The 24890-nt window shown below is 62.1% G+C and overlaps 1 protein-coding gene across 4 annotated transcripts in view; it reads left to right on the forward strand.

Annotated features, from left to right (window-relative positions):
- ABR (ABR activator of RhoGEF and GTPase) overlaps positions 1–24890 on the forward strand; it is a 37233-nt gene that overhangs the window by 9905 nt on the left and 2438 nt on the right. For 2 of the 4 annotated variants that reach the window (XM_051635611.1, XM_051635612.1), the window contains exons 2-22: positions 2913–3097; positions 7148–7252; positions 7792–7977; positions 8605–8712; positions 9401–9461; positions 11199–11251; positions 11383–11523; positions 11861–11982; positions 12105–12270; positions 12403–12525; positions 12600–12675; positions 12816–12920; positions 13435–13509; positions 13658–13755; positions 13872–14003; positions 21596–21655; positions 21792–21901; positions 22202–22341; positions 22822–22956; positions 23241–23346; positions 24600–24747. In XM_051635611.1, coding sequence (XP_051491571.1) covers positions 2990–3097; positions 7148–7252; positions 7792–7977; positions 8605–8712; positions 9401–9461; positions 11199–11251; positions 11383–11523; positions 11861–11982; positions 12105–12270; positions 12403–12525; positions 12600–12675; positions 12816–12920; positions 13435–13509; positions 13658–13755; positions 13872–14003; positions 21596–21655; positions 21792–21901; positions 22202–22341; positions 22822–22956; positions 23241–23346; positions 24600–24747 — 2358 coding nt within the window. In that variant the 5' untranslated portion in view covers positions 2913–2989. Of the gene's footprint in view, positions 1–2912; positions 3098–5378; positions 5857–7147; positions 7253–7791; positions 7978–8604; positions 8713–9400; positions 9462–11198; positions 11252–11382; positions 11524–11860; positions 11983–12104; positions 12271–12402; positions 12526–12599; positions 12676–12815; positions 12921–13434; positions 13510–13657; positions 13756–13871; positions 14004–16945; positions 17297–21595; positions 21656–21791; positions 21902–22201; positions 22342–22821; positions 22957–23240; positions 23347–24599; positions 24748–24890 lie in introns of those variants that run through there. The other 2 variants (XM_051635613.1, XM_051635614.1) reach the window with 2 other exon arrangements.

Consider the following 24890-nt stretch of genomic DNA (forward strand, 5'->3'; position numbering starts at 1 on the left):
TGGGGTGCCAGGGAACAGCACATGCCTGGATTGAAAGTGAAAAAAATGCCACCCTGAGCTGCTGTAACTGTGTTGTCACCCACAGGGCTGGGCAAGGAACCAGCCACTGTCCTTGGCTGTGCTGCCTTCTGGGGACCATAGCACTAGGATCACCCCAGGCTGGCTCTGAGAAGAGGTGACAGAGCAGAAACATTATTTTCCTAAGGAAAATAATTGCCTGTGGGGACACATTCCTGGCCTGGTCACCCTCCCACATGCCATCCTGCAAACCCCCGCCCTGATGGGGGTTAGCATCCTATGGGCAGCAGTCCTTGGTGCACTTTGGGGCTGGATCCAGCTGGGGTTACAAAGCTGCTTTGGGTGTCCTTGCCTCCCAGTGTGGCTCCCCTGGGCCAGGTTGCCTCCCTTCTTTCAGTCCTGATGCCTGGGGTGGAGCAGGAGGATTTCTACTGTTGCTAAAAAATAGGAACAAAAATAGCACTGTGTTTTGGCACAGACACAGGAACAGGCTGCAGGGGCAGTGCAGCTGCAGGGGCAGGAGGTGGGTGCTGGCTTGGGGCTGGCTGGTGGCAGGAGCACCCCACAGGCAGGGAGACACAGGGCCAGCCCCTCTGTGTCCCCTCAGACAGCAATGTCCCCCTTGCCTGTCCTGGCTGCTTGGAGGAGCTTGGTTCCTCCCTGCAGACGGTGTTAGGGATGCTGGGGAGGGTCCTCTGTGCGGCCTCCCAGGGTGAGAGCCCCATGAATACTGCATGGCTATGGGTGGCACAGCTGGAGCTAAAGGGACGTGGCTCTGCGCTCCCTCCTGGGAGCTGGACAGGGTCCCTCTCCCTGGGTGCCCTGTTATTGCGCTGCCTGTAGGTCCCTTCCCCAGCTCAGGTCTGGAATTGGGATGTAGATCTGCTCCAACTGGGAGAAATGGCTGCTCAAAAGTAATTTTGTTGCTGAGTCCCCACAGGCCAGTCCCTTCCCCCTCTGTGCCATCAATGCTGCCTTCTTCCCTGCACAGCTGCAGGTGTCATCTCCCAGGGTCCCCAGCCGCCTCATTAAAGCTGTGTACCTGATTACTTTGCCACTGAGCCCCCCCAGCCTGGGTTGCCAGGTCCCCTGCGGTGCCAGTGCCACTCTGGGGGCCCACATTGCCCACCCCACAATTTAGCCAGGAGCTGCAGACCTTGGCCTTGGTGGAGGGGAGGCGGTGGAGCCTGATGGTCTCCGAGCTGGTGTTCCTGGTGGGGACTGTCAGTTTTGTCCCCTCTGTGCTGCCTTGGATCCCCCTTAGAGCCCACCTGATGGGGAAGGGTGCTTGGGTGAGGGGTCTGGGTTTCTCCAGAGCACCCCCAGCCTGGGGACATTCTACCATGAAGAGGCAGGACAGGTTAGAGCTGATGATCTTCTTTTCCCTGGAAGCTGAGGGGCAGGGATCAGCTCATTCAGCCTCTAAGGGATGGTTATTAGCTGTTAATTGCTAATGAAGCAAGGTCTGAGAAGGGCTGTGGTGTCCTGGCAGAGCTGGGATGTATCTGGTCCATGTCAGGGATCTTCTCTATCCCACCCCCAGATGCAGGATGGGACTCCCCATCCCTCTCCACCGGCACGGGCAGGACTCCTGGCTGCAGCGGGCTGTGCAGCGCTCTTTGATTTAAAGATTTATTAACTTTCAATATGAAGCCAAATGCAATATTGATGTGCTGAGTGGTGTTGGTGGGAGTCAGGGGAGTCCTCAGCTGGGGTGGCAGGGCCGTGGGGGCACAAAGTGGCAGCAGTGCAAGGTTTGGTCTGAGAGGGTTGCTCCAGCTCCTGTGTGCCCTGTTTTGGCTGGGGTCTCCCTGCTGTCTGAATCGGTGGGGACAGCTGGGGGGGCTGCTGGGTGGGGAGCTGCGAGGGGCTGGCACGGGGTAGTGTTGGGTGAGCTGTTTGGGAGCTGCCGTGATAGTCTTGGCCGCAGCCCCTCCGGGCGGGGGGGGGTATGGTTCTGCACCCCGCGGCCGCCCCTGCCGCAGCCGCGCTCCCTTCCCCCTCCCCTTTGTCAGCATCTCGGGGCTGCTGCAGCCGCCTCTTCCCGCCGCCACCGAGCCATTGCCGTTGCCATGGTGACAGGTTAGGATGTACCCCGGTCCCCTGCTGCACCCCAGGGACCCATCACAGACCCTGCCCACCCTTCCCACCCCCATGTTCCTACCTGGGGCTCCAGCTTCCCAGAATGGCTTCCCCTGGGCGATGGGGGGGAATTGGGGGGACAGCGTGGGGCATCCAAAAATGGGTGCTGGCCTGGCATGGTGGTGGCCTCATCTTGCCAAAGCAGACCCCTTCTGCCCCCATTGCATGGTCTGAGCTGCCCACCCACCATGGAGCTGCCACCACCCCCCTTCTTCCAGAGAGGGTGGCGTTGTCCTCCATGCTGCAGACCCAGGCATCCTGGCACCCGTTCCCACGCTCCAAGGAGGACGGGAATGGAGAAGGAGGGAGAATGGTGGCTGTGGCTCCTAGCCCAGCTCCATCCCTCCCCAGGGATGGCAGCCACTGGGCAGGCAAGGCTAGGCTGCTCGTGTGGGGCCAGCATGTCTGGCAGAGCAGCTGTCCCTGCACAGACGAGGCCCACCGGCCTCTCAGTGCCATTAATTATGCAAATATAGGGAAGTGTGTCAAGCAGAGGATGCCCAGCGGGGCCAAGGATGCTCTGTGTGATGCCCTGCCTGCTTGGCCAGACAGGCAGGCAGAATGCAGGCAGCTGAGGCTGGTAGGGCTGGAGTGGGCAGCGGGTGTGGGTGTTGATCCATGGCCCTGGATGTTGGCCACGGGGTCAGTCACCTGCAGGTAACCATGGGCTGGGGTGGTTGTGGTGACCATGTGGTGACTCTCAGCTCTGCCACTGCCTGGATTCTCACCACCATCCTCTCTTTCCCTGGCAGACTTCAACTATGGTGCAGATGAGTACGATGCTGAGGGCAACGAGGAGCCCAAGGCGCTGCCAGAGGGCTCGGAAACCATGCCCTACATCGATGAGTCGCCCACCATGTCCCCCCAGCTCAGCGCCCGCAGCCAGGAGAGCGGGGATGGTGTCTCACCCACACCCACCGATGGCCTGGGTACAGGGGTAGGTGCTCGGGGGGACAGCGTTCACCAGGTGTGCTTGAAGCTGGGGCTGTGGGTGCCTGGCAGTGTCGGTGCTGCTGTGACCTGGGGGACTGTCCCCTGGCGTCCCAAACCCCGCTGGCCGCGGCCCTATGGGCTCTGGGAAGCAGCACCCTCCCTGTTCTGCTGCTGTTGGAGGGGGTGCCACGTTGTGTCCCTGCCCCGTGGTGCCGTGCTGGCGGCAGAGCCAGCAAAGCGCGAGCTGGGAAGAGAGCGGGGCCGGGTGCTGGAGCCCAGCCGGGCTTGCGGGGTCTCTGGGGTCCCCGGGGACAGGGCGCAGCCGCTCCGCTGGGCTGCCGGCTCCATCTAGCGGCACTTGGGGACGGAGCCACCAGCCGGGGAAGGACACTCTGTCCCGTCCCCCCCCTTCTTCTGGGGAACTTAGATTTAACCCCTTCCCTCCCTCTGCTCTTCGGAGAGCATCCTCGGGAAGCCGTTGGGAGTTTATCCAGGATGTTTCACGGAAGGGATGCTCGGAGAGCTACGGAGCAGGAAACCAAAGGGAAAAAACGTGGTTGTTTTTTTTTTTCCAGAATAGAAGTTTCCATGAAGCCCAGGGGCAGAGGGGCTGCTGCCCCCGGGGACATCGTGGCTGCCGTCCCGGGGTGTGCCGGGCTGGGGGTTGGCAGGGAGAGGAGGCCGGGCTGGGAAACGTGAAGGGTTTTTTTTTTTTTGTCTTGGAAAGAGTTAAGCTCTTAACCCGGATGCTGAGGCAGAGGAGGCGAGAGGTGTGGCTTCCTCCCCAGGGCCCCTGCGCGGCATCCTCCTGCCGGCACCCAGCTCGGGCCCTGGGGAGGGATGGAGGAAGGGGCGACTGCCAAGCCTCTGCCACCCGAAGACCCTGTCCAGGGGCAGGGTCCAAGCCCCCTGACACCCCGGTGCCTGGTTTGGTGATGGATGGTGCTGTGGGTGATGGCTTCTGTCCCTGGGGGCTGGCAGGGATAGCAGAGGGTTGTCCTGGAGAAGCAGGGTTGGGAGGACCCCCTGGGGGACCAAAGCAAAGTCCTTCAGGGGCTAGTGGAGCATGGACACAGGTGGTGAAGCTGACTTGGTTGGCACTAACAGGATTGGGAAGTGTTGGAGCTCAGTGCCGGCTCTGCCTCCATCTCTTTATCTAGAGCTGCTTGTGCCGGGGCTTAGCAGAGCATCCTCTGGATACTGGCATGTTTAATCTTGTGTGTCCACCCTTGTCATGGGCACAGGCCTGTGTGTGGGTCCCACTGTGGTCAGTGGCACAGGGTGCTGGGCTCACCCCATTGCTCTTCTCCAGCGAGGCAGAACTGATGTCACTGCCTTTTGGAGGTGTCACTTCCCAGCCTGGGGGCTGGAGGAGGTTTCTGGTGGATCATCTCTTCTTGCAAGCTCCTAGGGCAGCTTGCAACTGGTTGCAGTGGGCAGGGTCCCAGTGCCCTGGTACAGACCCCTCTTAGCAAAGGCTGGATAAAGCCTGGGCTGCAGCATGGACACAAGGCTGGGCATGTGCTCTGGAAAGTCCCAGTGTCTGTGTCCCTGGCCACTTCTCACAGCAGGAGTTTGTTCCAGCCTTGGACAGGCATGGGGAGGAGAGCCAGCTCCTGTGGGCAGAGCACATGTGGCTGCTGGTTCCCCTTTTGCCACTGAGGAGCAGGGGGAAACTGCTGAAACAGCTCTTGCATTAGTGTCCCCTCCTCCAGCCTGTCCTTCCCCCATTCATCAGGGCCTACGATGTCCCTCAGGTGTCACACCACTGCTTGTGTCCCCACTCCCCAGCTGCCCTGGCATGGCTGGGCTGGGGGAGCAGTGAGGTGCCAGCACTGATCCCTGGGCAGATGCTGCGGGAAGGCGCGTGTCTCAGCTGCAGAGCTGCTGGGTCCCTGCTGGGTCAGGTCTGGGACCCTTCTGGAGGTGCAGAGCCAGGTCCCCTTACGGGATCCTGCTGCTGCCGCCCTCTGAGGTCAGTCGCCCTGGTGCCAGTCCCCGTGGCCTGGCTCGCTGCCTGCGCTTGGGACACGGGGGCACTGGGGGGCCAGTGGGTGCTCACCCCTTGCTGGCTGCTCTGCCGGGAGAAGGGGGTGCAGGGTCAAGGCAGGGGCCAGGGGACCCCCTTCCCATGGGTCTCTCTGGGCTGTGCCAGCGGTGGGAGAACCGGCTTGGGGAAGGCGGCTGCCGAGCGCCCCAGCCCTGACCAGGCTCGGCCGTAGAGCAGCCCCACCTCCAGCGCCAAGAAATGCATTTCCTGTAGCGAGCGCGAAGGGCGGAGCGGCGGGGCTGGTTGTGCTGGCGGGCAGCGGCCCTTCAGCGCCCGCGGCCCCCCCGGGGGTGAGCGGAGGCCAGGGGAGGCTCAGCCTGTCCCTCTTGTCCCAGCGCTGGTGACCCCGGAGCTGCCGTCGCCGCTGCTCGGAGGCGGTTGTGCGGCCACTTCGGGAGCGCCCGGCGCTGCGGCCGGGACGCCGGAGCTGAGGGCCGGAGCTGGGGCAGGCGGGAGCACCGGGGATCCTATAATGGCTCCTTTCATCCCGCGGCGGTGGCCGGCGGCCAGGGCTGAGTCAGGCTGGGCCAGTTTGGCCGTGTGAGCCCCTTGCCTGGAGCCTCGTGGGGTCCCCTCTGCCCCCCGCTGCCCAGCCAGCCATGGAGGAGGAAGAGGAGGCCATAGGGTACCTGGATAAAGTGCTGGAGGATGAAGATGACTCCGAGCCGGGAACCCCCACCAGCCCCGGGTCTCCGTTCTCGGCCGGCGAGAAGGTGGGCGGCAGGGACACCCCGCTCCGGCGCTGGGCGGTGGTGGGGGGATGAGGGGCATCCTGCTGGTGATGCCCAGGTCTCAGGGCAGCTCCTGGGTCGGTGCGGTGGGTGTTGGTGGGGGTCCGAGCTGGGGGGGCAGCAGGAGCATCGCCACAGCCCCACTACCTGCCCCCCGGGACTCCCTGGGGTGGAAGGCAGGGGTCAGGGCCGTGCCAGGCGTCGGGTGCACCAGTGGGTGCTTGCGCAGAGCAGGGTGAGCATCCGGCCTCCCTCCCGGGGGGAAGCGGGGGCCACGCTGCAGGGGGGGGAAGCTGTGTGGCTCAGCAGAGCTGACTCTGGATGCTCAGGAAGGGGCTGGGTCACACTGCCACTGCCCCACTGCACAACCACTGGCAAACCCCCTAACAGCCCCAAACCGGGGGCTGTGGGCTGTGGGTAGACCCCTGTGCTGGCAGGCACAGCCTGGCACCCTTTTCCCCAGGGGGAGTGTCCTCAAGGGGCTGGAGGAAGGCTCTGGCCCCGCTCTTCTTGGGGTCTCCTGCATGGGTTGGCCATCAGACCCTGCTTTAGGGCTGCTCATCTGGGTCGTGGGGACCTGGCTGGCATTGTCCCCTTGGGGCACTGCAGACCTTGGGCACAGACACCGTCTTCCAGGCCCTGCGCAGGGCCCGGGCTGGGGAAGCAGGAAGAGCCCATGACTAATCGGTGGCAAAGAGCCTGGGAGCTCCCAGCTCACAAAACCAAGTCCTTGTGCACCCCTCGGCCGTGCCGGTCGCCATGGCCTGGCATTAACAGTGCAGCCTGGGGGGAGCCGTGGGGTGGGCACAAGCTGAGCCACTGGTGGCTGGAATGGCAGTGTGAACCTGCCCCAGGGCCACCGGCAGTGACCACTGGGGTGGCACTTTCCTGGGTAAACCTCAGCTGGGGAAAAAGGGTGGTGCTGGATCACGTGGCAGCACCATCCGTCACTGGGCATGATTTCACCAGGCATGATTTCACCGGGTGCCTCTGGACTCTGCCCTGGGAGAGCCCTGCCCTGCCTGGAGCTCTGCCAGTGGCACCAGGCTCCTGGCCAGCGAGGAAATGAAGCCAGCTCAGCCCATGGCTTCCCAGCTGGCTCCAGCCTGGCTGTGCTGCCCAGCGGGCACGTGCAAGGCCCTTGCCATGGAACTTCCCCAGTGCTAGCAGGGACATGTGCCCATGCAGAGATCCTGGGCATGTGCTGGTGGGATGAGGGGTTTCCTCCTGTGCTGGTTTTTGGCTCAGCTGGGTTCCTTGCTTTGTTGCACAGGGTGAGCGAGATGCTGGCAAAGGCCTGGAGATGCGGAAGCTGGTGCTCTCTGGTTTCCTGGCCAGCGAGGAGATCTACATCAACCAGCTGGAGGCCCTCTTGTTGGTGAGCACAGCCCCACGCCAGGCACCCCCTCCAATGATGTTCCCCAGCAGGGATGGAGGGAGGGACGGATGGACAGATGGACGGATGGACGGATGGACGGATGGACGGATGGACGGATGGATGGATGGACGGACGGATGGATGGATGGATGGATGGATGGATGGATGGATGGATGGATGGATGGATTTCTTCCTGAACAGTCTCCCCTGAGCAGGTCTGGCCCAGGTGCTACCTGGGAGGGAGCAAAACTTCTCGCCTGCCCCCACTGCCAGTGTGCGTGGCTGGGAGGTATTTATAGCCCTGCTTCCTCTTGCAGACTCTCTGGCCCTTGTGGCAAAGACACTGTTGCACAATGTGGGGGTCACCCCTGCCATGGGGAAGTCTGCGGGGATACACAAGGCGAGAGCAACCCCGTGGTCCAGCTGCTGGCTGGGACCCATCCCAGTCCTTGGCAGTCCTTGCTGCTGGCCCAGATCCCCTTTGTCCCCAGCACTCCCCCCCAGCCCTCATCTCTAACACTTTCCCTTCTCCTTTGGCAGCCAATGAAGCCACTGAAGGCCACGGCCACTACGTCGCAGCCTGTCCTCACCCTCCAGCAGATCGAGACCATTTTCTACAAGATCCAGGACATCTATGAGATCCACAAGGAGTTCTATGACAGCCTGTGCCCAAAGGTGCAGCAGTGGGACAGCAATGTCACCATGGGCCACCTCTTCCAGAAGCTGGTACGTGTCTTTCCTGGGGCATGCTCCGTTTGGAATAGGAGAGCTGGGGAGATGGAGTACCATGCTCACACCCTGCCATGCGCCTTACAAGCGGTTGTGGGACTTGTTGCTCCTTCCTGTGGGTCCTGGGTGCAACCATAGTTTTGGCTGGAGGTGCATGGTGTAGCTTTACGGTGGGGCTGGTGGGCATGTGGGTGACCCTCTGGGGAGAGGCAGGAGGTCACTGCCTCTTCTCTGCCTGTGGCGGTGGCTCCTCAGGGTCACACTCCAGGTCCTGCCACTGCTTGTGATGGGCACCAGGGCTTTGCCCATGGATGCCATGGCCATGCTGGGGAGAGGAGGAGGAGAGGGCAGGTTGAAGGGTAGCAGGAAGTGGCTGGTAGCTTCAGCCTCCACTGTCCAGGTACTTGTTACCTCTCCACGGGATTTTGGAGCTTTGTGGAGGCACAGGGCTGGGTGGGAGCCCCACCATCCTGCCGCTGGCAAGGGCTGTCCCTGCAGAGTTGAGTGTGCAGCCCACCACCTGGCTATGGTCTGGCAGTGTCCTGCTGGGAGAGCTCTGGGCAGTGTCCCACCCTAGTGCTTCAGCACTCCACTGGGTGTCCAGCTAATCCCCACTCCCCGCAGGCCAGCCAGTTGGGGGTCTACAAGGCCTTTGTGGATAACTACAAAATTGCACTGGAAACAGCAGAGAAGTGCAGCCACAGCAACTACCAGTTCCAGAAGATCTCAGAGGTAAGCTGGGCTGGGGCTCTGCCAGGGGGACAGGGCTGCCATGCCTGGCTTGTCCCCATGCAGGACATAGAATGCTGTCCCCATAGCTGAGATGACCACATGGAAATGCTCTCCCTGCCCTGGAGACTTTAAGGGACCACCCCAAGGGCAGGAACCAGTGAATGTGCCAGGGTGTCCTGGCCTCTGGATGTCTCTAGGGTTTGCCCCCCACCTCAAGGGAGCTCAGGTCGGGCAGCCCACACCTGCTCTCCCAGTCCAGTGAGCGTGGGTGCTGGGTACCTGTGGCTCATTTCCTGCTGGCTGCATCACCATGCCTGGCTCCCCTATTAGGAGCAGGGACCTTCATGGCCTCAGCCCAGCTCCCCAATCCCTCAGCCCCTCTGCTGCAGGGCTGTTCAGCTTGATGGGACCTCCTCCAGGCTGGGTGTCCTGCTCCAGGGTGGCACATGGGTCCCCCACATCCCAGCTTCCAGGTTGCAGGCAGAGCTGCTCCTGCTCAGGCAGCATCCCATACAGTCCACACCTCCCACCCATACCACTGTGTGCCCTCCAGTGTGGTCAAGCTGGGGCCGGGGAGGAGATACTGGGGTGCAGGAAGACTGGAAGGGCACCCCATGACCTTGAGCAACGACTTTCCCCCCACCCCAGCCCTCCGTGGGTGACTCTGATGGGCCTTTTCCCTCCCCAGGAGCTGAAGGTGAAGGGCCCCAAGGACTCGAAGGAGAGCCACACGTCAGTCACCATGGAGGGTACGGCGGGCGCCAGCGTGGGGAGGGGGCTGCAGCCTTTTGTCTGCGTGCGGGACCGGCGGGGGTGGATTCCCGAGCAGCTCCCGTGAGCGCTGCCCTTTGTGTTCCCGTGCGCGGAGCTGGCGAGGAGGGGGGGGGGGGAGGACGACGTAGCTCTTCAGGATGCTGGGGGCGTGCAGCAGCCCCCCACCCCCTGCCCACCCCTTCCTCCCCGCCCGCCGGCTGCGCCGGGAGCCGTGCTGAGGGCCGGTGCCGTGCTGTGCCGTGCCGTGCCCTGCCGCGCCGTGCCGTGCTGTGCCGCAGCCGGGCTGAGCTGCCGCGGGGAGGCAGAGATGGCTGCGTGGAGACGGGGCTGCCATGGAAATCCTCGTTGTTGTCCGGCTCTGCTGTAACTGCACCTACGGTGAGGCGAGGGGGGCGGCTCCGAATTCGGGTGCCGATGGGGAGCGATGCTGCGGGGCCGCTGGCCCGGGGCTGGCTGCCCTTTCCAGGGGGTGGAGGCTGCATCGTGCTCTGCAGCCTGAAGTTGGGAACGTCTTTGTTCCAGGCTCGATTGAATCATCTTGGCTCCGGCACAAGCAGCCACGCGTTTGCCTGCGCCCCCCGGGCAGGGGCTTGTGCCGGCGGCCGGACAGCCTGGGGTGCCAGCTGGGGTTGGTGGGAGGGTCCTTCTGCCTGGGTTGTACCGCGGGAATGGTCCCCATTTCCTTGCCGGAGACTGTGAGGATCGTGGGGCTGGAAGGCTGGTCTCACCGTGGCTGGGATGGGAGAGGGAGGGGCAGTGGGCAGCCCTGCCTGCTGGTGCCTGGTCCGTGCTGCCTGTGCTTGGGTCCCAGGCTGTGCAGAACTGTGCTAGTGAGGAGGCTGGTGTTCCTCCCTTGTGCTGGGACAGCCCGAAGCTTCCCGGTGCTTTGCGCGTGCCTGTAGTGATGGCAGCAGGAGGGTCCATCCTCCCTGTGAGTCTAAGGTGGGGGAAAAGGGGGGACACTGCCTGCCCCCTCCATCCCAGAGCAGGGCTCTCACTGGCTGCCAGAGGGAGCAGGGATCCTGTTTTACCTGCTGGCATGGGGTAGTGGGGGATGCAGCCTCCAGTTCAGGGTCCCTTACACCCAGGGCTGGCTGGGGCAGGGGGATATGGGGTGTCCTAGGGGGTGCCAGGGACTGGACCTGCTGCTGAGCCACAAGGGAAACTGAAAAAGCTGCCAGGGGTGACGAGCACAGTGAGGTGGCAGTGCCGGCACGGTGCCCGGGGAAGGTCCTTCGCCCCGAAGGGCTACACGCTGGCACAGTCATGCTGGGGACATCCTGCAGTCAGGGCAGAGCAGTGGTAACAACCCATGACCTGCAGTAGCAGAAAGGCAGGAGGAGATGGTGGTGGGGTCAGTGTTTCTGTCTGGGGGCAGGGGCAGGCCTTGCTGATGAGGGGACACGGCTAGAGCGGAGCATCATGTAGGAAGCAACATGCGGCAGTTGTCTGAGGTTGTCACCCCAGCAGGGACCCTGCAGGCACCCACACTGCTGGCAGAACCCCTCTGGTGCAGCTCTGAAGTCAAGGTGGCAGCTGCCAGCACTAGGCTCTGGGTCTCTCCTGGCACAGCTGGGCACAGGGCTATGGCACTGAGCCTTGGCTCCCCACTGCTGTTGGCAAGAACGGGATATGGGGCTGGCTCTGGTGGGTGGCAGAGGGGCTTGGGGTCCAGCAGTGTGTGGCTGCTGATGCTTCTTCTCTCCCCACAGCTCTGCTGTACAAACCCATCGACCGGGTGACACGGAGCACCCTCGTCCTTCACGTGAGTGTGGTGCCCCTGTTGCTTCTGGGGACCTGTAGCCATGGGAATCACTACTGGGGGGGGGCTCCGGGGTGAGTGCTGTAGGCAGAGCAGCATCCTCAGGCCACTCACCTCTGCCTGTCCCCTTCTAGGACCTCCTCAAGCACACCCCAGCCGACCACCCTGACTACCCACTACTCCAGGATGCCCTCCGTATCTCACAGAACTTCCTCTCCAGCATTAATGAGGACATTGATCCCCGGAGGACAGCAGTCACCACCCCCAAGGGGGAGGTGAGCCAGGGGGGTGGGCAGTGTCTGGGAACAGGGTGAGGGCTGAGCCCTCTGCCAGCCCCTGGTGTCTCTGCCCCGAGAAGCTCCGTGGTGCTTGGGCAGGAGATGGAGGGTTTCCTCTAGATGCAGTCCTGGGTGTAAGGTTAGGGCTCTACCTGGTCCGTGCTGCTTGCTGGCCCCCTGCTGAGCATACAGGACTCAAAATAGCACCTGGAGGACATGGACCTTCTGATGCTCCTGGTGGCTGAGCCATGGAGAGGGACAGGAGCATCTGTCCCTTGCAGTTTGTTGGCCTTTGCTCCCTGCCTGCTCTCACACCAGCCCTGCTGCCCTGCAGACCCGGCAGCTGGTCAAGGATGGCTTCTTGGTGGAGCTGTCAGAGGGCTCGCGGAAGCTGCGGCACGTCTTCCTCTTCACCGATGTGCTGCTCTGTGCCAAGCTGAAGAAGACGGCGGTGGGGTAAGGAGGGCACTGAGCATGAGGGGGGGGGAATGTGTCACAATCCCCCTGTCCTCCAGTGGGCTGGGGGATGTGCTGGGGAAGGGGTCAGACATCACTCAGTGCCTATGTCCCGGCCACAGGAAGCACCAGCAGTACGACTGCAAGTGGTACGTGCCCCTGGCCGACCTGGTGTTCCCCTCACCCGAGGAGTCAGAGCACTGCCCGCAGGTCCATGTCATCCCTGACCACGAGCTGGAGGACATGAAGATGAAGATCTCGGCCATCAAGAGCGAGGTGCAGAAGGAGGTGAGAGGAGGGTGCGGGTGGTCAGGGAGGATGCAGGACCTGCTGATGGGGTGGGTTCCTTCCTCTGGGTCAGGGGTGGGACGTGGGGGCTGGGAACACCTGCGGAAGCTCCTGTCTGCTCCCCACCTGCAGAAAGCCAACAAGGGGCAGAGCAGGGCCATTGAGCGCCTCAAGAAGAAGATGTTTGAGAACGAATTCTGGCTGCTCCTCAACTCGCCCGCCATCCCCTTCCGCATCCACAACCGCAACGGGAAGGTGAGAAGCATGGGCAGGGGGCTGGGCTCAGCCCTGCCTGCCCACAGCCTGCTCCATCACCCTCTCTCTTGCAGAGCTACCTCTTCCTGCTGTCCTCTGACTACGAGAGGTCTGAGTGGAGGGAGGCCATTCAGAAACTGCAGAAAAAGGGTAAGTTTGGGGCTTCTGAGGCTCTCTTGGGTCTCCTGGGACCACCAGGAGGTCCCACAGGATCGCAGCCTGCTGCTCTCTGGTCCCCACAGCCAGCTCTGGCTGTGTCCCTCTGAAGCTCCTCTCCTGTCCTCTCCCAGATCTCCAGGCTTTTGTCCTGAGCTCGGTGGAGCTGCAGGTGCTCACGGGATCCTGCTTCAAGCTACGAACCGTCCACAACATCCCGGTCACCAGCAATAAGGACGGTGAGTGTCGGCTGGGCTGGTGGATCCCTCTTTGCCTCCCCAGGATCCCGGGGAGGAGCTGTGCGGTCCCTCGGCTGGAGCAGGGTCCCTGCTCGGGAAGCCTGGCCGTGCAGGGGACAGCTACCCACCAGGTGGCACTGCTGGAGCAGAGTCAGGCTCCCCGGCAGAGCAGTCCCGGCTGCAACATAGGGGCCACTTCTGGGGTCTGTCCAGCACCCCCATGGGCTGAGCAGGACCAGGGTATCCCCAGGGTGAGACCCAGCCAGCCCTATTGGGAACCTTCCCCAGGGCTCCAGCAGCAGGAGAGCTGGGATGTCCAGCAGAGATGATCAGAAGTGAGGGATACATGTCCTCTTCCAGAAAATAGGATGGTCCTCCAGGGCTTGGGGACACTGGGGTGTCACCTCAGGCACTGAGTGTTCGCTGCCCTGGGGACTGCCAGCCTGCACTCTGACCCCTGGGGTGCAGAAGTGGCAGCTGAGCCCTGACACAGCCTCTGCTCTCCTCACAACAGATGATGAGTCTCCTGGGCTCTATGGGTTCCTGCACGTCATTGTCCACTCCGCCAAGGGCTTCAAGCAGTCTGCCAGTAAGTGTGGGTGCCCACCCTTGCTGGGAGGGGCTGGTGTGGCTGGAAGAGCTGGGGTCCAGCATGAGGCCCAGCTCTGCCCATAGTGGTCCCTCTGGGAGCCGGTGGGGATGTTCCTTGGGTGCTGAGCTGGTGTCTGCTCCCTCAGACCTTTACTGCACACTGGAGGTGGACTCCTTCGGCTACTTTGTCAGCAAAGCCAAGACCAGGGTTTTCCGGGACACCACTGAGCCACAGTGGAATGAGGTGAGAGGAGAGTGACACGCAGTAAGGGAACCTTTCCCTTCCCTTGCCCTTTCAGCCCCAGTTTTGAAGCTCCTCTGGGGTGCTGGGGCTGATCCACCACCCTCTCTGCTCCCCAGGAGTTCGAGATTGAGCTGGAGGGCTCCCAGTCCCTGCGCATCCTCTGCTACGAGAAGTGCTATGACAAGACCAAGCTCAACAAGGACAACAATGAAATCGTGGACAAGATCATGGGCAAGGGGCAGATCCAGGTATGTGCTGGGGCTTTTGGGCATCTTCTCACCCAGTGTTGGACCTGTTGGAGCTGGGAGAGGCAGGCGAGTAGGCTGCCTGGGCTGGAAGGATTTCCATCCTGCTGCCCTCTGTGCTGCAGCCTTGGGGGGCTGTGGGGAGGGCGTCAGCACCTGCCCCTGGGAAGGCTCTGGGTGTGCAGCCCCCTGCTGCTCCCTGCCAGCCGTGGCTGTCCCCTTCTGCCACCATCTGCCTCTCCTGTGCCTCCATCAGCTGCTGTTATGGCAACAGGGGTTTCCAGGGCAACAGCTGAGCTGCCTCTGATTGGCGGTTGCCAGGCGGGGAGGATGGAGGCCTGGGCTGCCCTGAGATGCTCCCAGGTGAGCAGGACTGGGAAGGTGGAGGAGGGGGAGCAGTCAGTCCCCAGACCCTACATTTCCCCTGCACCCACTTTGTCCAGGCTGCAGGGCGGCCCAGGGCAGGGGAGAGAGTTTGGGATGGGGGTGTCCCTGTGTTTTCCGAAGATGGGGACCCCCAGTCTGGCTGCCTCCCCACCTAGTGCTGGGGACAGTGTCACGCCTGGGACACAACCCTTGACCCAAGGCCACTTCAAAAGGCCCAGCACGGCTGCCTGCTCCGTGGGAAAGGAGCTGAGGGCAGGTCCCTGGGGAGCGGGGAGCAGCACGGAAGTGCTGCTGGGAAGGGGACACTGTGGATGGATGGCACTGCACTGGGCACAGGATGGGAGATGGGGAGCTCAGTTTCACCAGCAGTTTGTTCATACCCAAAATCACCCATCTGCTGCCCCCTCCCCCCCCCGGGAAGCAGCAGGGGGGGTGGCATTGGGCCAAACGGGAGGGCTGGGGCAGGGAAGGGGCTCGATGTCCCGCGGGGATCAGCCCAGCTGTGCTCTCGGAAATAGCCTGGGTCAACAAACATGAGTCACGCTGGGAGACACAGGGGTTGGGATGGGGACAGCACAGCGTGTCCCCGCCGTGTGAAAGTTGTGGGGGAAGAAAGGGAGGGAGAGGAGGCCTTGGGGCTGCCTATTCTAAGGAGAACCCAGCTGGACAGAGCAATGTCAGGACTGAGGCTGTCCTGCTGTCACCCAGAGTCACAGCTCAACCCCTACCCTGGGAGTGGGGTGGGTGATGGGGCAGGGATGGGGCAGTGTGGCTGTGGGCAGGACAGGCAGCACTGCTCGTGAGGCTGTGGGCACTGCCCCTTGCCCTCTGCCCTGAGCTGTTTGGGCAGAGCAGAGATGCTGACCCGGATGGTCCCTACCCTGGCTGGTCTTTGGGCTCATTGTGGGCTGCTGCTGGTTCCAGTTAGCAGCAGGAGTGGGAGACATGGACCACTGGCAATGGCAGCTTGGGCAAAGGCCCGTGGTGTGTGTGGGGCTGTTAGAATGGTTGAAATCCCCCCACAGCAGCACTGTGCCCACTGCCCAGCTCTAATCTGATGGCTCAGGCACGTGCGTCAGCCAGCAAAGCCGCTTAGTGGCATCTGGGAGCAGGTCAGTGTGTGAGGGGGATGCTGCAGCCCCTCTGTGGGGAGAAGTGGGGGCTCCCAAGGCTGTGGAGGTGCCATGGGTGGGTGTCATGTCCTGTTGACACACAGGACATGACTGTGTCCATGGAGGAGCTGGGGTTGGCATCAGCCTGCCTTGAGCAACTTGGCAATGAGCTCTGAGGGTTCTGCAGCATGGTGAGCATTGGACCTGTACCTTGAGCCCTGTCTCCATGGCTAGTGCAGGGTGGGCACCCTGTGCCATGTGTGCCCAAATGGCCTGCTCAGTGGGAAGGTGTGTCTGATCATGGGGACTGCTCCATTGTGGCTCCCAGTTGGAATTAACCCTGTTTTATTGTTAATCCCATTTTGTGTGTGGTTGCCAAGGCTGGGATGTGCCATGGTCGGGGTAGAGGTGCTGTGGGCTCCTCATGTCCCCATGGGGGAATTTATGTCCCCAGTACTGCAGGCCTCAGTCCTGCTCTGAGCTGTGCCAGCTGCTCCCAGCAGTTGGGCTGTGTCCAGTGTGTGCTGGCAGGGGTGCCTGGTGCTGTGGTGGGCTGGCAGACAGATGCTGGGGGTGGGCAGAGCAGGCTGCGAGTGCTTGTGCCCACAATGCAGAGGGAAGAGGCTGGATCTGGCCCCCATGCCCTGAAACTGGCGAGGAGATGGGCAGTGGGTGCATGAAGGGGGTCTCAGGGTGGTGGGGCAGGATGGAGCAGTCTGTTCCTCAGCCCCTGCTTGATGCACAGGGGCAGTGTGGCTGTTGAAGCTGAGCCTGTGTTGTCATGGGCACGGTGCCTGCTGTACCCACGGGGAATAGCTGCTTGGTTGGAGGTTCTGGAGGGGGCTATTTGTGGTGTTGGGGCTTCCCAGACCTGGAAGGAGCCATAGGGTGATCCGTATGGACTGAGGGGACTGCTGAGGGTTGGGCTGGGGGCAGCACAAGTTCCCTCCCCAAGCCTGCACCGTGCCAAGTTCCAGCCTGTCAGGAGAAGCAGCAGGCAGGGACCCCCCAGAGCACCCCATCCCCCTGCCCCACCCCATCACCCCATGGCAGTGGGGCTGATGAGGGCCAGGGCAGGCTGAGGGAACATGGGAGGGGGGGGGCCACCAGTCCCTAGGCTTGACAGGAGACCCCAAAAATCCCATCCTTGTACCCCTTGTTGAGGCTGGGAGATCCAACCTGGCTTCTTCGGGGGAGCTGGGAATGCTGCCGACAAACGGCAGCGAGGGCTGCGCCGCTGCCGCCGGGAAGCAGAGGACGGTAACAGTGGATAACGCTGGATAACGGCGGATAACAGTGGATAAGGGGGGGGGGCGGGGAGGCCGGGCAGCCCCTCCAGCCTTCCCGGGCAGCGGCAGAGAGAGAGTTAATCGCGTGGGGGCCGCCGGGGGGGGGGAGCTGCCTTTGAGTCACTTCCTCGCAGGGGGAGGGAGGGAGGGAGGCTTTTGGGGCTGCCGAGCTGCCTCTCCGCCTGCCTCACGCCCTGAAGATGAGCCCTGCCTGCTCCTCTCCCTGCCGCCCCAGCCGGGCTCCCCTCGCTGGCCCCCGCTGACCTTCCTGCCCAGAGTAGAAGGAATGTGGGTGCTGTCCTGACCCAGCCCCGGACACCCTCGACTCGCCTGCCCGGAGCTGAAGTGGGTTGTGGAGATGACAGAGGTGCTGGTGGAGCCAGATGGCAGCCCCGGGCCCGTGGGCGAGCGGCCGGAACGTGGCGTGGAGGAGCCCGAGGGGAAGCGTCCCCCCAACACGGGCGCCCGCCTCTGGGGCAGGGTGCGCAGCAAGCTGCTCCGGCAGAAGGTGCCTCTTGGGGTGCAGGGCGGGGGGACGATGGTGGTTGGCATCAAATGGGCTCTGGGATGGCTTTGCTGGGTGCTGCCGTGCTGTGGCTTTTTGGCTGGTGACTTTGTGGGGCTGGGCTCTGATGTGGGGGGGCTGTATTGCTTGTAGGGAGAGTGCTGTGGAGTCCGTGCACAGATCGGGGGGGGGGCTGTTCAGGTGCTTTGGGAGCTCTCAGAAGCATTTGGTTGCCTGTGAAGTGCTTGTTTCTACCTTCCCCTCCCTCTGTGTGCTGGGAGGTCAGGGGGGCTGAGCTGTTTCCACTGGGGGGTCCTGCAGTGGGGTGGTGGGGAGCCCACCCTGCCTGGCACTGGGGCTTGCCCAGGAGGCAGCGATGCCTGTGAGCTGGCTGGGGCCAGGTTTCTGGGATGCTGCAGCACTCCCTCTTGCAACATCCCCACCCTGGGTCCATCCAGGCTTCCCCAGCTGGCAGCCATGTCAGAGCCACATCAGCCAACGCTGCCCAACTTTGTGGCAGGACAGAGGGCAGCAGAGGTGACAAGGGAGGGGACAGCACCATCGCAGGCTGTCTCACAGCCCCTGCAATCTTACGGGGGGGCTCTGAGGGTTTTCCTCTGCGGGGTCCCTGTGTGTGGGGAGCTGCTGGTTCAGGGCTCAGCTGTGAATGTGGGCGGGAGGTGCCTGGGCCCGTGGGGGTTCGTTTTGGCCGCGGCGGGGCCGAGGTTTGCTCGGCGGGGCCGCCTGTGACGCAGCGGCATTAACCTCGATTCTGTGCCGCCGCTGCTCCCGCAGAGGGGATTAAGGGGCAGTGCGGGCTGTGCGGGCAGGCTGCTGCTGTTGCTGGGTCAAAACATGAGGGGGTTTAATTTCCCAACCCCACGTGGCCCCAGTGTGGCTGCCGGCTTCCCTGCCTGCTGCTGACTGGGAGCACTGGGGCTGCGCAGGCAGAATGTGTCCCTGGTGGGGCTGTGCGTGGTCCCGGTGTGCCATAGGTGCCTGCTGCTTCTCGGGTCACTCTCAGGGCTGTGAATTGCTGATTTTTTTGGGAGCTGTGCTTTGCCGCTGTCATTGCTGGTGCAGGGGCTGTTTTGCCCCCATAGAGCAGCTCAGGGGTCTCCTGGTCTCTGGGGGGGGAGCTGGAGGTCTCATGGGGGCATCTGCTTGCCAGCACCAGAGCAACCACTGGAGATGAAGCCGGGGTGTCCATGAGTGCTGCTGCTCTGAGGAAAAGCAACCCTGGTTGTAGCAGCTCCCCTGGGATCCCGCTGCCCAGGGCCGTGGTGGAGATGGCCTCACCAGCTGAGTCACCAGTTTGCTCCTGATGGTTTCATCCCAGGCTGATGGTTGGGTGACCTCATAGGCGTGAGGCACAAGGAAGGGACATGCCCATCCTGGCAGCCCCTGCCCTGCTGCAGCATCCCAGTGCTTGGGGCCCTGGAGAGGTGCCATGAGGGTTTGGAGCCATCCCATCTTCTCACCTGGGAGCCCTGGGGACCTGGTACTGCCTGAGTCTGTCTCGGCTGCTGCTGCCCACGCCAGAGCTCTATCCATGGTGCATGGCCTGGAGGTGTCTTGAGGATAAAATCTCAGGATGTGGCTTCATTCCCTGGAGTCCAGAGACAAGCTGCAGGCAGGGGCTGTGGGGGGTAATCCCCAGCAGGACTGGAGGGTCCCTCTGCCACTGGAGCCTCCCCAGGATGCACAAAGCCCTGTGGGGCTGCTGGGATGCTCATCAGCTGCCACACTGCTGCCTTCTCCTCTGCAACCTGGGGCCTTGTCCTACATGCACCTTTGGATAATTTGGGAAAACAGGATGACAGCACATCCCTGTTGCTTTGAGCAGGGGGTGTTTCACCTCACCATGCATGAGGGAGGCACTGCAGCAGATGCTGGCCTGGACATGGATGCCACCACTGCTGGGAGTCCCTGTGGATGCTGGAAGGAGCAGCCTGGAGAGGTGCTGATGACCTGGCTGAGCAGTTTCCCCAAGGACAGGCCATTGTTTGAAGCTGGCTGATCTGCAGAAGAGGAGCTGACATCTGGGACAGCAACGTGTCACTTGTGCCATCCTGCACAGTGCTGGCATGGAGGTGTTGTCTAAGGCTTCCAGGCCAGCAATACCCCATTGGCCCAGGATGGTCCTGCATCCTGCTGGAGCTAGGCAGCTCCTGTTGGAGGAGAAGGAGATGGTGGTGGTAGCTGAGATGGGGTGTTTGCCAGTGCTGTGTGGGCAGGAGCTGCCTCTGTGGGTGGATGCTCCCGTCCATCCTCCCACACCTGGAGATGAAGCGTCTGCTGTGGCTTTGCTGCCTGCAGCGCGGCAGTGCTGCCTGCTGCGTGGGCAGGGCTGCAGGCACTGGGGCCACGACACAGCCAGTGGCCTTGTGGGTGCACGGGGACCTGCCCAGGCTGCAAGGGAGCTCAGGTTGGTAGTGCCAGCTGAACTAGCCCAGATCTGGGGCCCTGATGGCTGCTGCCAGGGAGCTGGACGGGGACAGTTCTGCCTGATCCTGGGCAAGCGGCTGCAGGGAGCTGACGTATCTGGGGTAAGGTCTGTGCTGCTGGTGGCAGCCAACCTGGCTTTTATTAAAGCTTTTTTCAGAGCTCTACTAAAGCCCTTCCAGATGTGAGATGCCAGGGGGACCCAGGGAATGGGGAAGGTGTATGTGGTGGTTGCAGTTAAACTTGTGCTGCAGAGTGGGGAGGTCTACAGCTCCTGACCTGGCTGGGGGGTGAAGGGCTTCACTGCCACTGCTTGGAGCTCACAGGGTTGGACACCACCATGAGGGACCAGAGAAAAGGAATGAAATTCCCATGGGACAGGTGGTCTTGGTCCAGTGTTGGCTGTGGTAGATGCACAGCAGCACTGAGGAGGGATCTAGCACTGAGGGGAATGTGGGGGGAGGTGGAGCAGCAGGGCTGGGGTTGGCAGTGGTCTGGCTGCAGCCTCGTGATCCTGGTGTCCAAACCTGCTGCAGAGCCCCACAAGAGCCTAGGGCAGCTGCAACCTTCCTCCTCCTCCTCCCCCTGCTGCTATTCCCAACAGCTGCAGGGCTGGTGGGGAGGAAGCAGCATGGCACTCACTGGGCACTCCTGTGTGCCAGACTGAAGCCCAGTGAGAGCTCCATGTCAGGAGCCATTCCAGGACAGCCTGGGCTGTCCTGAAGACTGCAGCATTTTCAGCCATGCTGGAGACAACAGCTTTTCCTGTGTCACCATGTTGCTGAGGAGCTGCTCAGGCTCACCGTGACAGGGATGGGCATGGGGTGATGCCATGGTGCTGGGTCTGTACTGAGAACCAGAGCTGCTCAATACTGTCCTTGGGAGTGTGGGGTCTTGGTGTGTAAGAAGGGACATGAGGGACCCCAGGGTCCCCCCATCATGATATCTGGTGGCTTCCACTGGCAGCCAGAGGGTCGGGCAGGGAAACAACAGCTCTGTGGCTGGAGCAGCAGCTCTGGACATCTTGGCGCTCGCCTGGAGCATCTCCCAGCCCAGCAGCTGAAGGAAACTCCCATGTCCTTGAGGAGTGACCCTGCGTGCTTGGCACGAGCTTGCTTGGCAGCTGCACACACGTGGCCTCGGGAGCCGCCACCAGCCCCTGCCAGCTCCTGCATCCCATCCCCTTCCCCGAGGGGACATTAGTGCCGGGCTCTGCCCCACTGCCCGCCCTGTGCATTACAGGGATCGATGGGGCTGGATCGATACCACCAGCTGGGGACTGAAAAACCCTGAGAGGCAACAGCACCTGCCTCTTCCCAGCCCTGGGGCCTGGCATCCACCACGGGGTGTGCTGGGGCCTTGGGAACACCAGCACCTCGCTGCAGCGGCCGGGCTCTGGGGCAGCCCCACTGAGTCCCCCACTAGCCCCAAAAGCCAGAAATAGCAGAGCCCGTCATTCCCAGGGGTTATAAATAGCCTTGGCTATGGGGAGATGTTGTTTTTCTGCATGGAAAACGCTGGCCTAGTTCTGTTTCATCAATCTGTTGCCAGAAATAGTCCTGATTTCTTGGAAATTTCACGTTGCTTGGGTGTGGGTCAACACGCTGCCTCGTGCAAGCGCAGGGGGGAAGCGGATGGGGAGGCTGAGCCCACCCAGCTTTGGGGCATGGCCAGAGTTACCCCAGACCTTCCCCTCTCCATCCTCCTGCCATGGGCAGCACATTGCCACGGAAGAGCATGTCCTCTGCCCAATATCATGTGCAGGTCGGGGGCTTTGGGGGCAACCAGGCTGGGGTAGCAGCAGGGCTGGCAGAGGGCTGTCCCCCCATGGAGCTCACACCCCTTCTCTCCCCACAGCTGGACCCTCAGGCCGTGCAGACAAAGAACTGGCACATGGATGTGATTGAGATGAACGGGGTAAGTGGGCCCATGGGGACCCACAGCCCCTCGCTTTGGTGGCAGCCCCTTCCTTGGGGCTGTGCCATACCCTCCTGCATCATGGAGGTGACTGGTCAGGGCTGAGCTGCTGGGACTCATCCCCTGTTTCCTGCAGATCAAGGTGGAGTTCTCCATGAAGTTCACGAGCAGAGACATGAGCCTGAAGAGAACCCCATCCAAAAAGCAGACGGGTGTCTTCGGGGTCAAAATCAGCGTCGTGACGAAGTACGTGTGCGGGGCTGGGGGTGCTGATCTGCTCTGGTCCCTGTGGGTGTGGGGTTGGGGGACTCAGGGGACCTGCTCTGTCCTTGCACCATGTTCCCTTGCTCCATCCTTGCACCACGTCTCTTTGTTCCCACCAACACCAAAGAAGGTTTTGATCTTTGCTGGGGACTTGCCTGTTCCTTTGCCAGCCCCATCCTGCCCACCCAGCGTGCCCATTCCTGCCCCTGGGTCTGCAGGGCTGGGCTGGCAGCCGTGGGGTCCCTCAGGAATCTTTGCTTATGGCTCTGCTTTCTGAGCCAGGCGCGAGCGCTCCAAGGTGCCTTACATCGTGCGCCAGTGCATCGAGGAGGTGGAGAAGAGGGGCATCGAAGAGGTCGGCATCTACAGGATCTCTGGCGTGGCCACTGACATCCAGGCATTGAAAGCTGTCTTTGATGCAAGTGAGTGTGGTGGGGGATGGCCACCCTTTGGAACGTGTTACCGTGGGAGGGTTTGCAGGCACTGAGACCCACCCTGGACCTCTGCCCTGCAAGCCCAGGGTCTGGTTATTGCACTGCATGTGTGCAAAATATGCCAGTGCTCCCAGGAAAGGGCTGGGGGTGAGGAGAAGTGTGTAGCTGGCAAAGCAAATACCCAGAGGTCCCAGCCTTGTTTGTGCTTTGGTGTCTCTGAGCTGCCTCCACGCCTGGCTGGCTCCTGGGAGACACTGACTCAGGGCAACGATGCAAATGGATTTGCAAATTGTTCCGCATCCTGCTGCCCAGCCAGGCGGGAACAGCTCGGCTCTTCCCAGCCCCAGCCTGGCTAAACGGGGTCATGAACCCCCCAGTGCTGTCCCTGCCCTCCGGGTAGCTGAGGTGATGCGGGAGGTTGAGACCCAGAGGGGGTGGAGGCATCATGTGTGGGTGCTCTCTGGACAGATAACAAGGACATCCTCGTCATGCTGAGTGACATGGACATCAACGCCATCGCTGGCACGCTGAAGCTGTACTTCCGCGAGCTGCCCGAGCCCCTCCTCACTGACAGACTCTACCCTGCCTTCATGGAGGGGATCGGTAAGGACTCAGGGAGGGGGATGGGGTCGGTGCCCAAGCTTGGCTCTGGGACAGGAGATTCCCATGGGTCCTTCCCAGCTCAGCCTACTCAGTCCTAGCTGTCCTTGCCGGCTCCAGGCCAGCTTGGGGCTCATTGTGCTGGTCCCCAGGGTGCCAGCAGATCCCTGTGGGGCAGGGTTGGCCACTTGTGCAGTGGCTGCAGGCAGGTCTGGCCGTCGTGGGTCCCACTGCTGCACAAGATGTCACCAGCCCCTGTCCTGAGCCTACTCCTTCCTTGTCTCCAGCCCTCTCGGATCCTGCTGCCAAGGAGAACTGCATGATGCACCTTCTCCGCTCGCTGCCTGACCCCAACCTCATCACCTTCCTCTTTCTGCTGGAGCACTTGAAAAGGTAACAGCTCAATTTGCAGCTCCCACAGGCTGCCCGGCACAAGCAAGAGGTGCAGGACGGGTCTGTGGAGTCAGTTTGGCGTGGAGATGGAATGTCAGCAGAGGTAGAGCCACTGTCATCTCCCTGTGGTGCCTGCGTGGCTGCTGGTGAAGGTCAGCTCTGCAGGGAGCACATGTCCTCCAGCAAGGTGCAGCCCTTGGCTGCCACAGCCTGTGTGCAGCTGGCTGGACAAGGGCTCCGTGGGGAGCAGCTGGCCTTGGCAATCAACTGGGAGCTCTGCAGTGTCCTCCTTAGAGGGAAAAGCTGAGTGCTGTGTCCCTTCCTGCCAGGCTAGCAGTAGCCCCTGCAAAACGAGGTGCAGTGACCCCTGTAACTTGCCTGCCATGGGTGGCCAAGACTCCAACACTCAGGTCTGTGGACGTGTCCCAGAGCTGCAGGTGACACCTTGTGTCGCTCATCCCGGGGCGAGTGCATCAATGTGTGGTTTGCTGGGCTTTATCTTGGCCCAGATGAAGCCCATCTGAACCTGGGGAGGAGCAGTTCTGGGGCTTGCTGGGGACCCCAAAACTAGTGGAGGACACAGGGCTGTGGTGCAGCATTCAGAGCCTGGCCAGAGCTGGCCACGAGTTTGGGACCAGGGCTCTCGCCTCATGTTACTTGCATCATGAAGGATCTTTTTTTTTCTCTGGTTTGGCTAAAACCAAACAGAAAGAGTGATTGATGCTGGGGGCTGGGGAAGGAAAAAATCCATTTCTGTCCTGAGAACCGGGCACAGCCAGTTCCCACATCTGCTCCCCTGGCTGGGGCTCAACCGTGCAGCCTGTGCTGGGGAGCACAGCCACCTCCTAACATGGCAATGTTGTGGCCCTGGTTCCCTTGGTACAGGTTGGCCAGGGTCCCACGGGGTCGGTGGGCTCTGGAGCCCTGGGGGGGTGGGTGCAGCTCCCCATGCCCTGCCGGGGCTTGGGAGGGGTGGAGGCCCCACAGCACATAAGCAAGCAAGGGCTTGGTTGCTGCCACATCACACCCAGGGCTCCCAGCCAGGCCCAGAGGCTCCAGCAGAGGCCGTGAAGGGGGCAGAGCTCCCTGCCCTGCACCTGGGTTTGCTGGGAGCTGTGAAGGGCAATGGCAAGCTGGAGGTGCCCTGCCAGAATGGGGAGACCAGCACTAGCCCCCCACACATCACCCCATGGTTGCCGTGTGCTGGGAGAACAGTATTAGGGGTCACACTTCCTCTCTCCCTGTACCCTCAGGGTAGCTGAAAAGGAGCCCATCAACAAAATGTCTCTCCACAACCTGGCCACGGTCTTTGGACCAACGCTGCTGAGACCCTCAGAGGTGGAGAGCAAGGCACACCTCACCCTGGCCTCTGACATCTGGTCCCACGATGTGATGGCCCAGGTAAGCACTGTGCTGGCTGCATGGTGCTGGGGCCTGTACCAGCACCCCTGGGGGGTTTACCTACCTGTCTGGGTAGATTTGTCATTCTTTGCTGGATGTGGCTGTACAAGGACAAGCTGGGAGGTGGCAGCTCTGCCCGCTTC

This window comes from Apus apus, chromosome 18 (genome assembly GCF_020740795.1).
Source record: "Apus apus isolate bApuApu2 chromosome 18, bApuApu2.pri.cur, whole genome shotgun sequence".
Lineage (NCBI taxonomy): Eukaryota > Metazoa > Chordata > Aves > Apodiformes > Apodidae > Apus > Apus apus.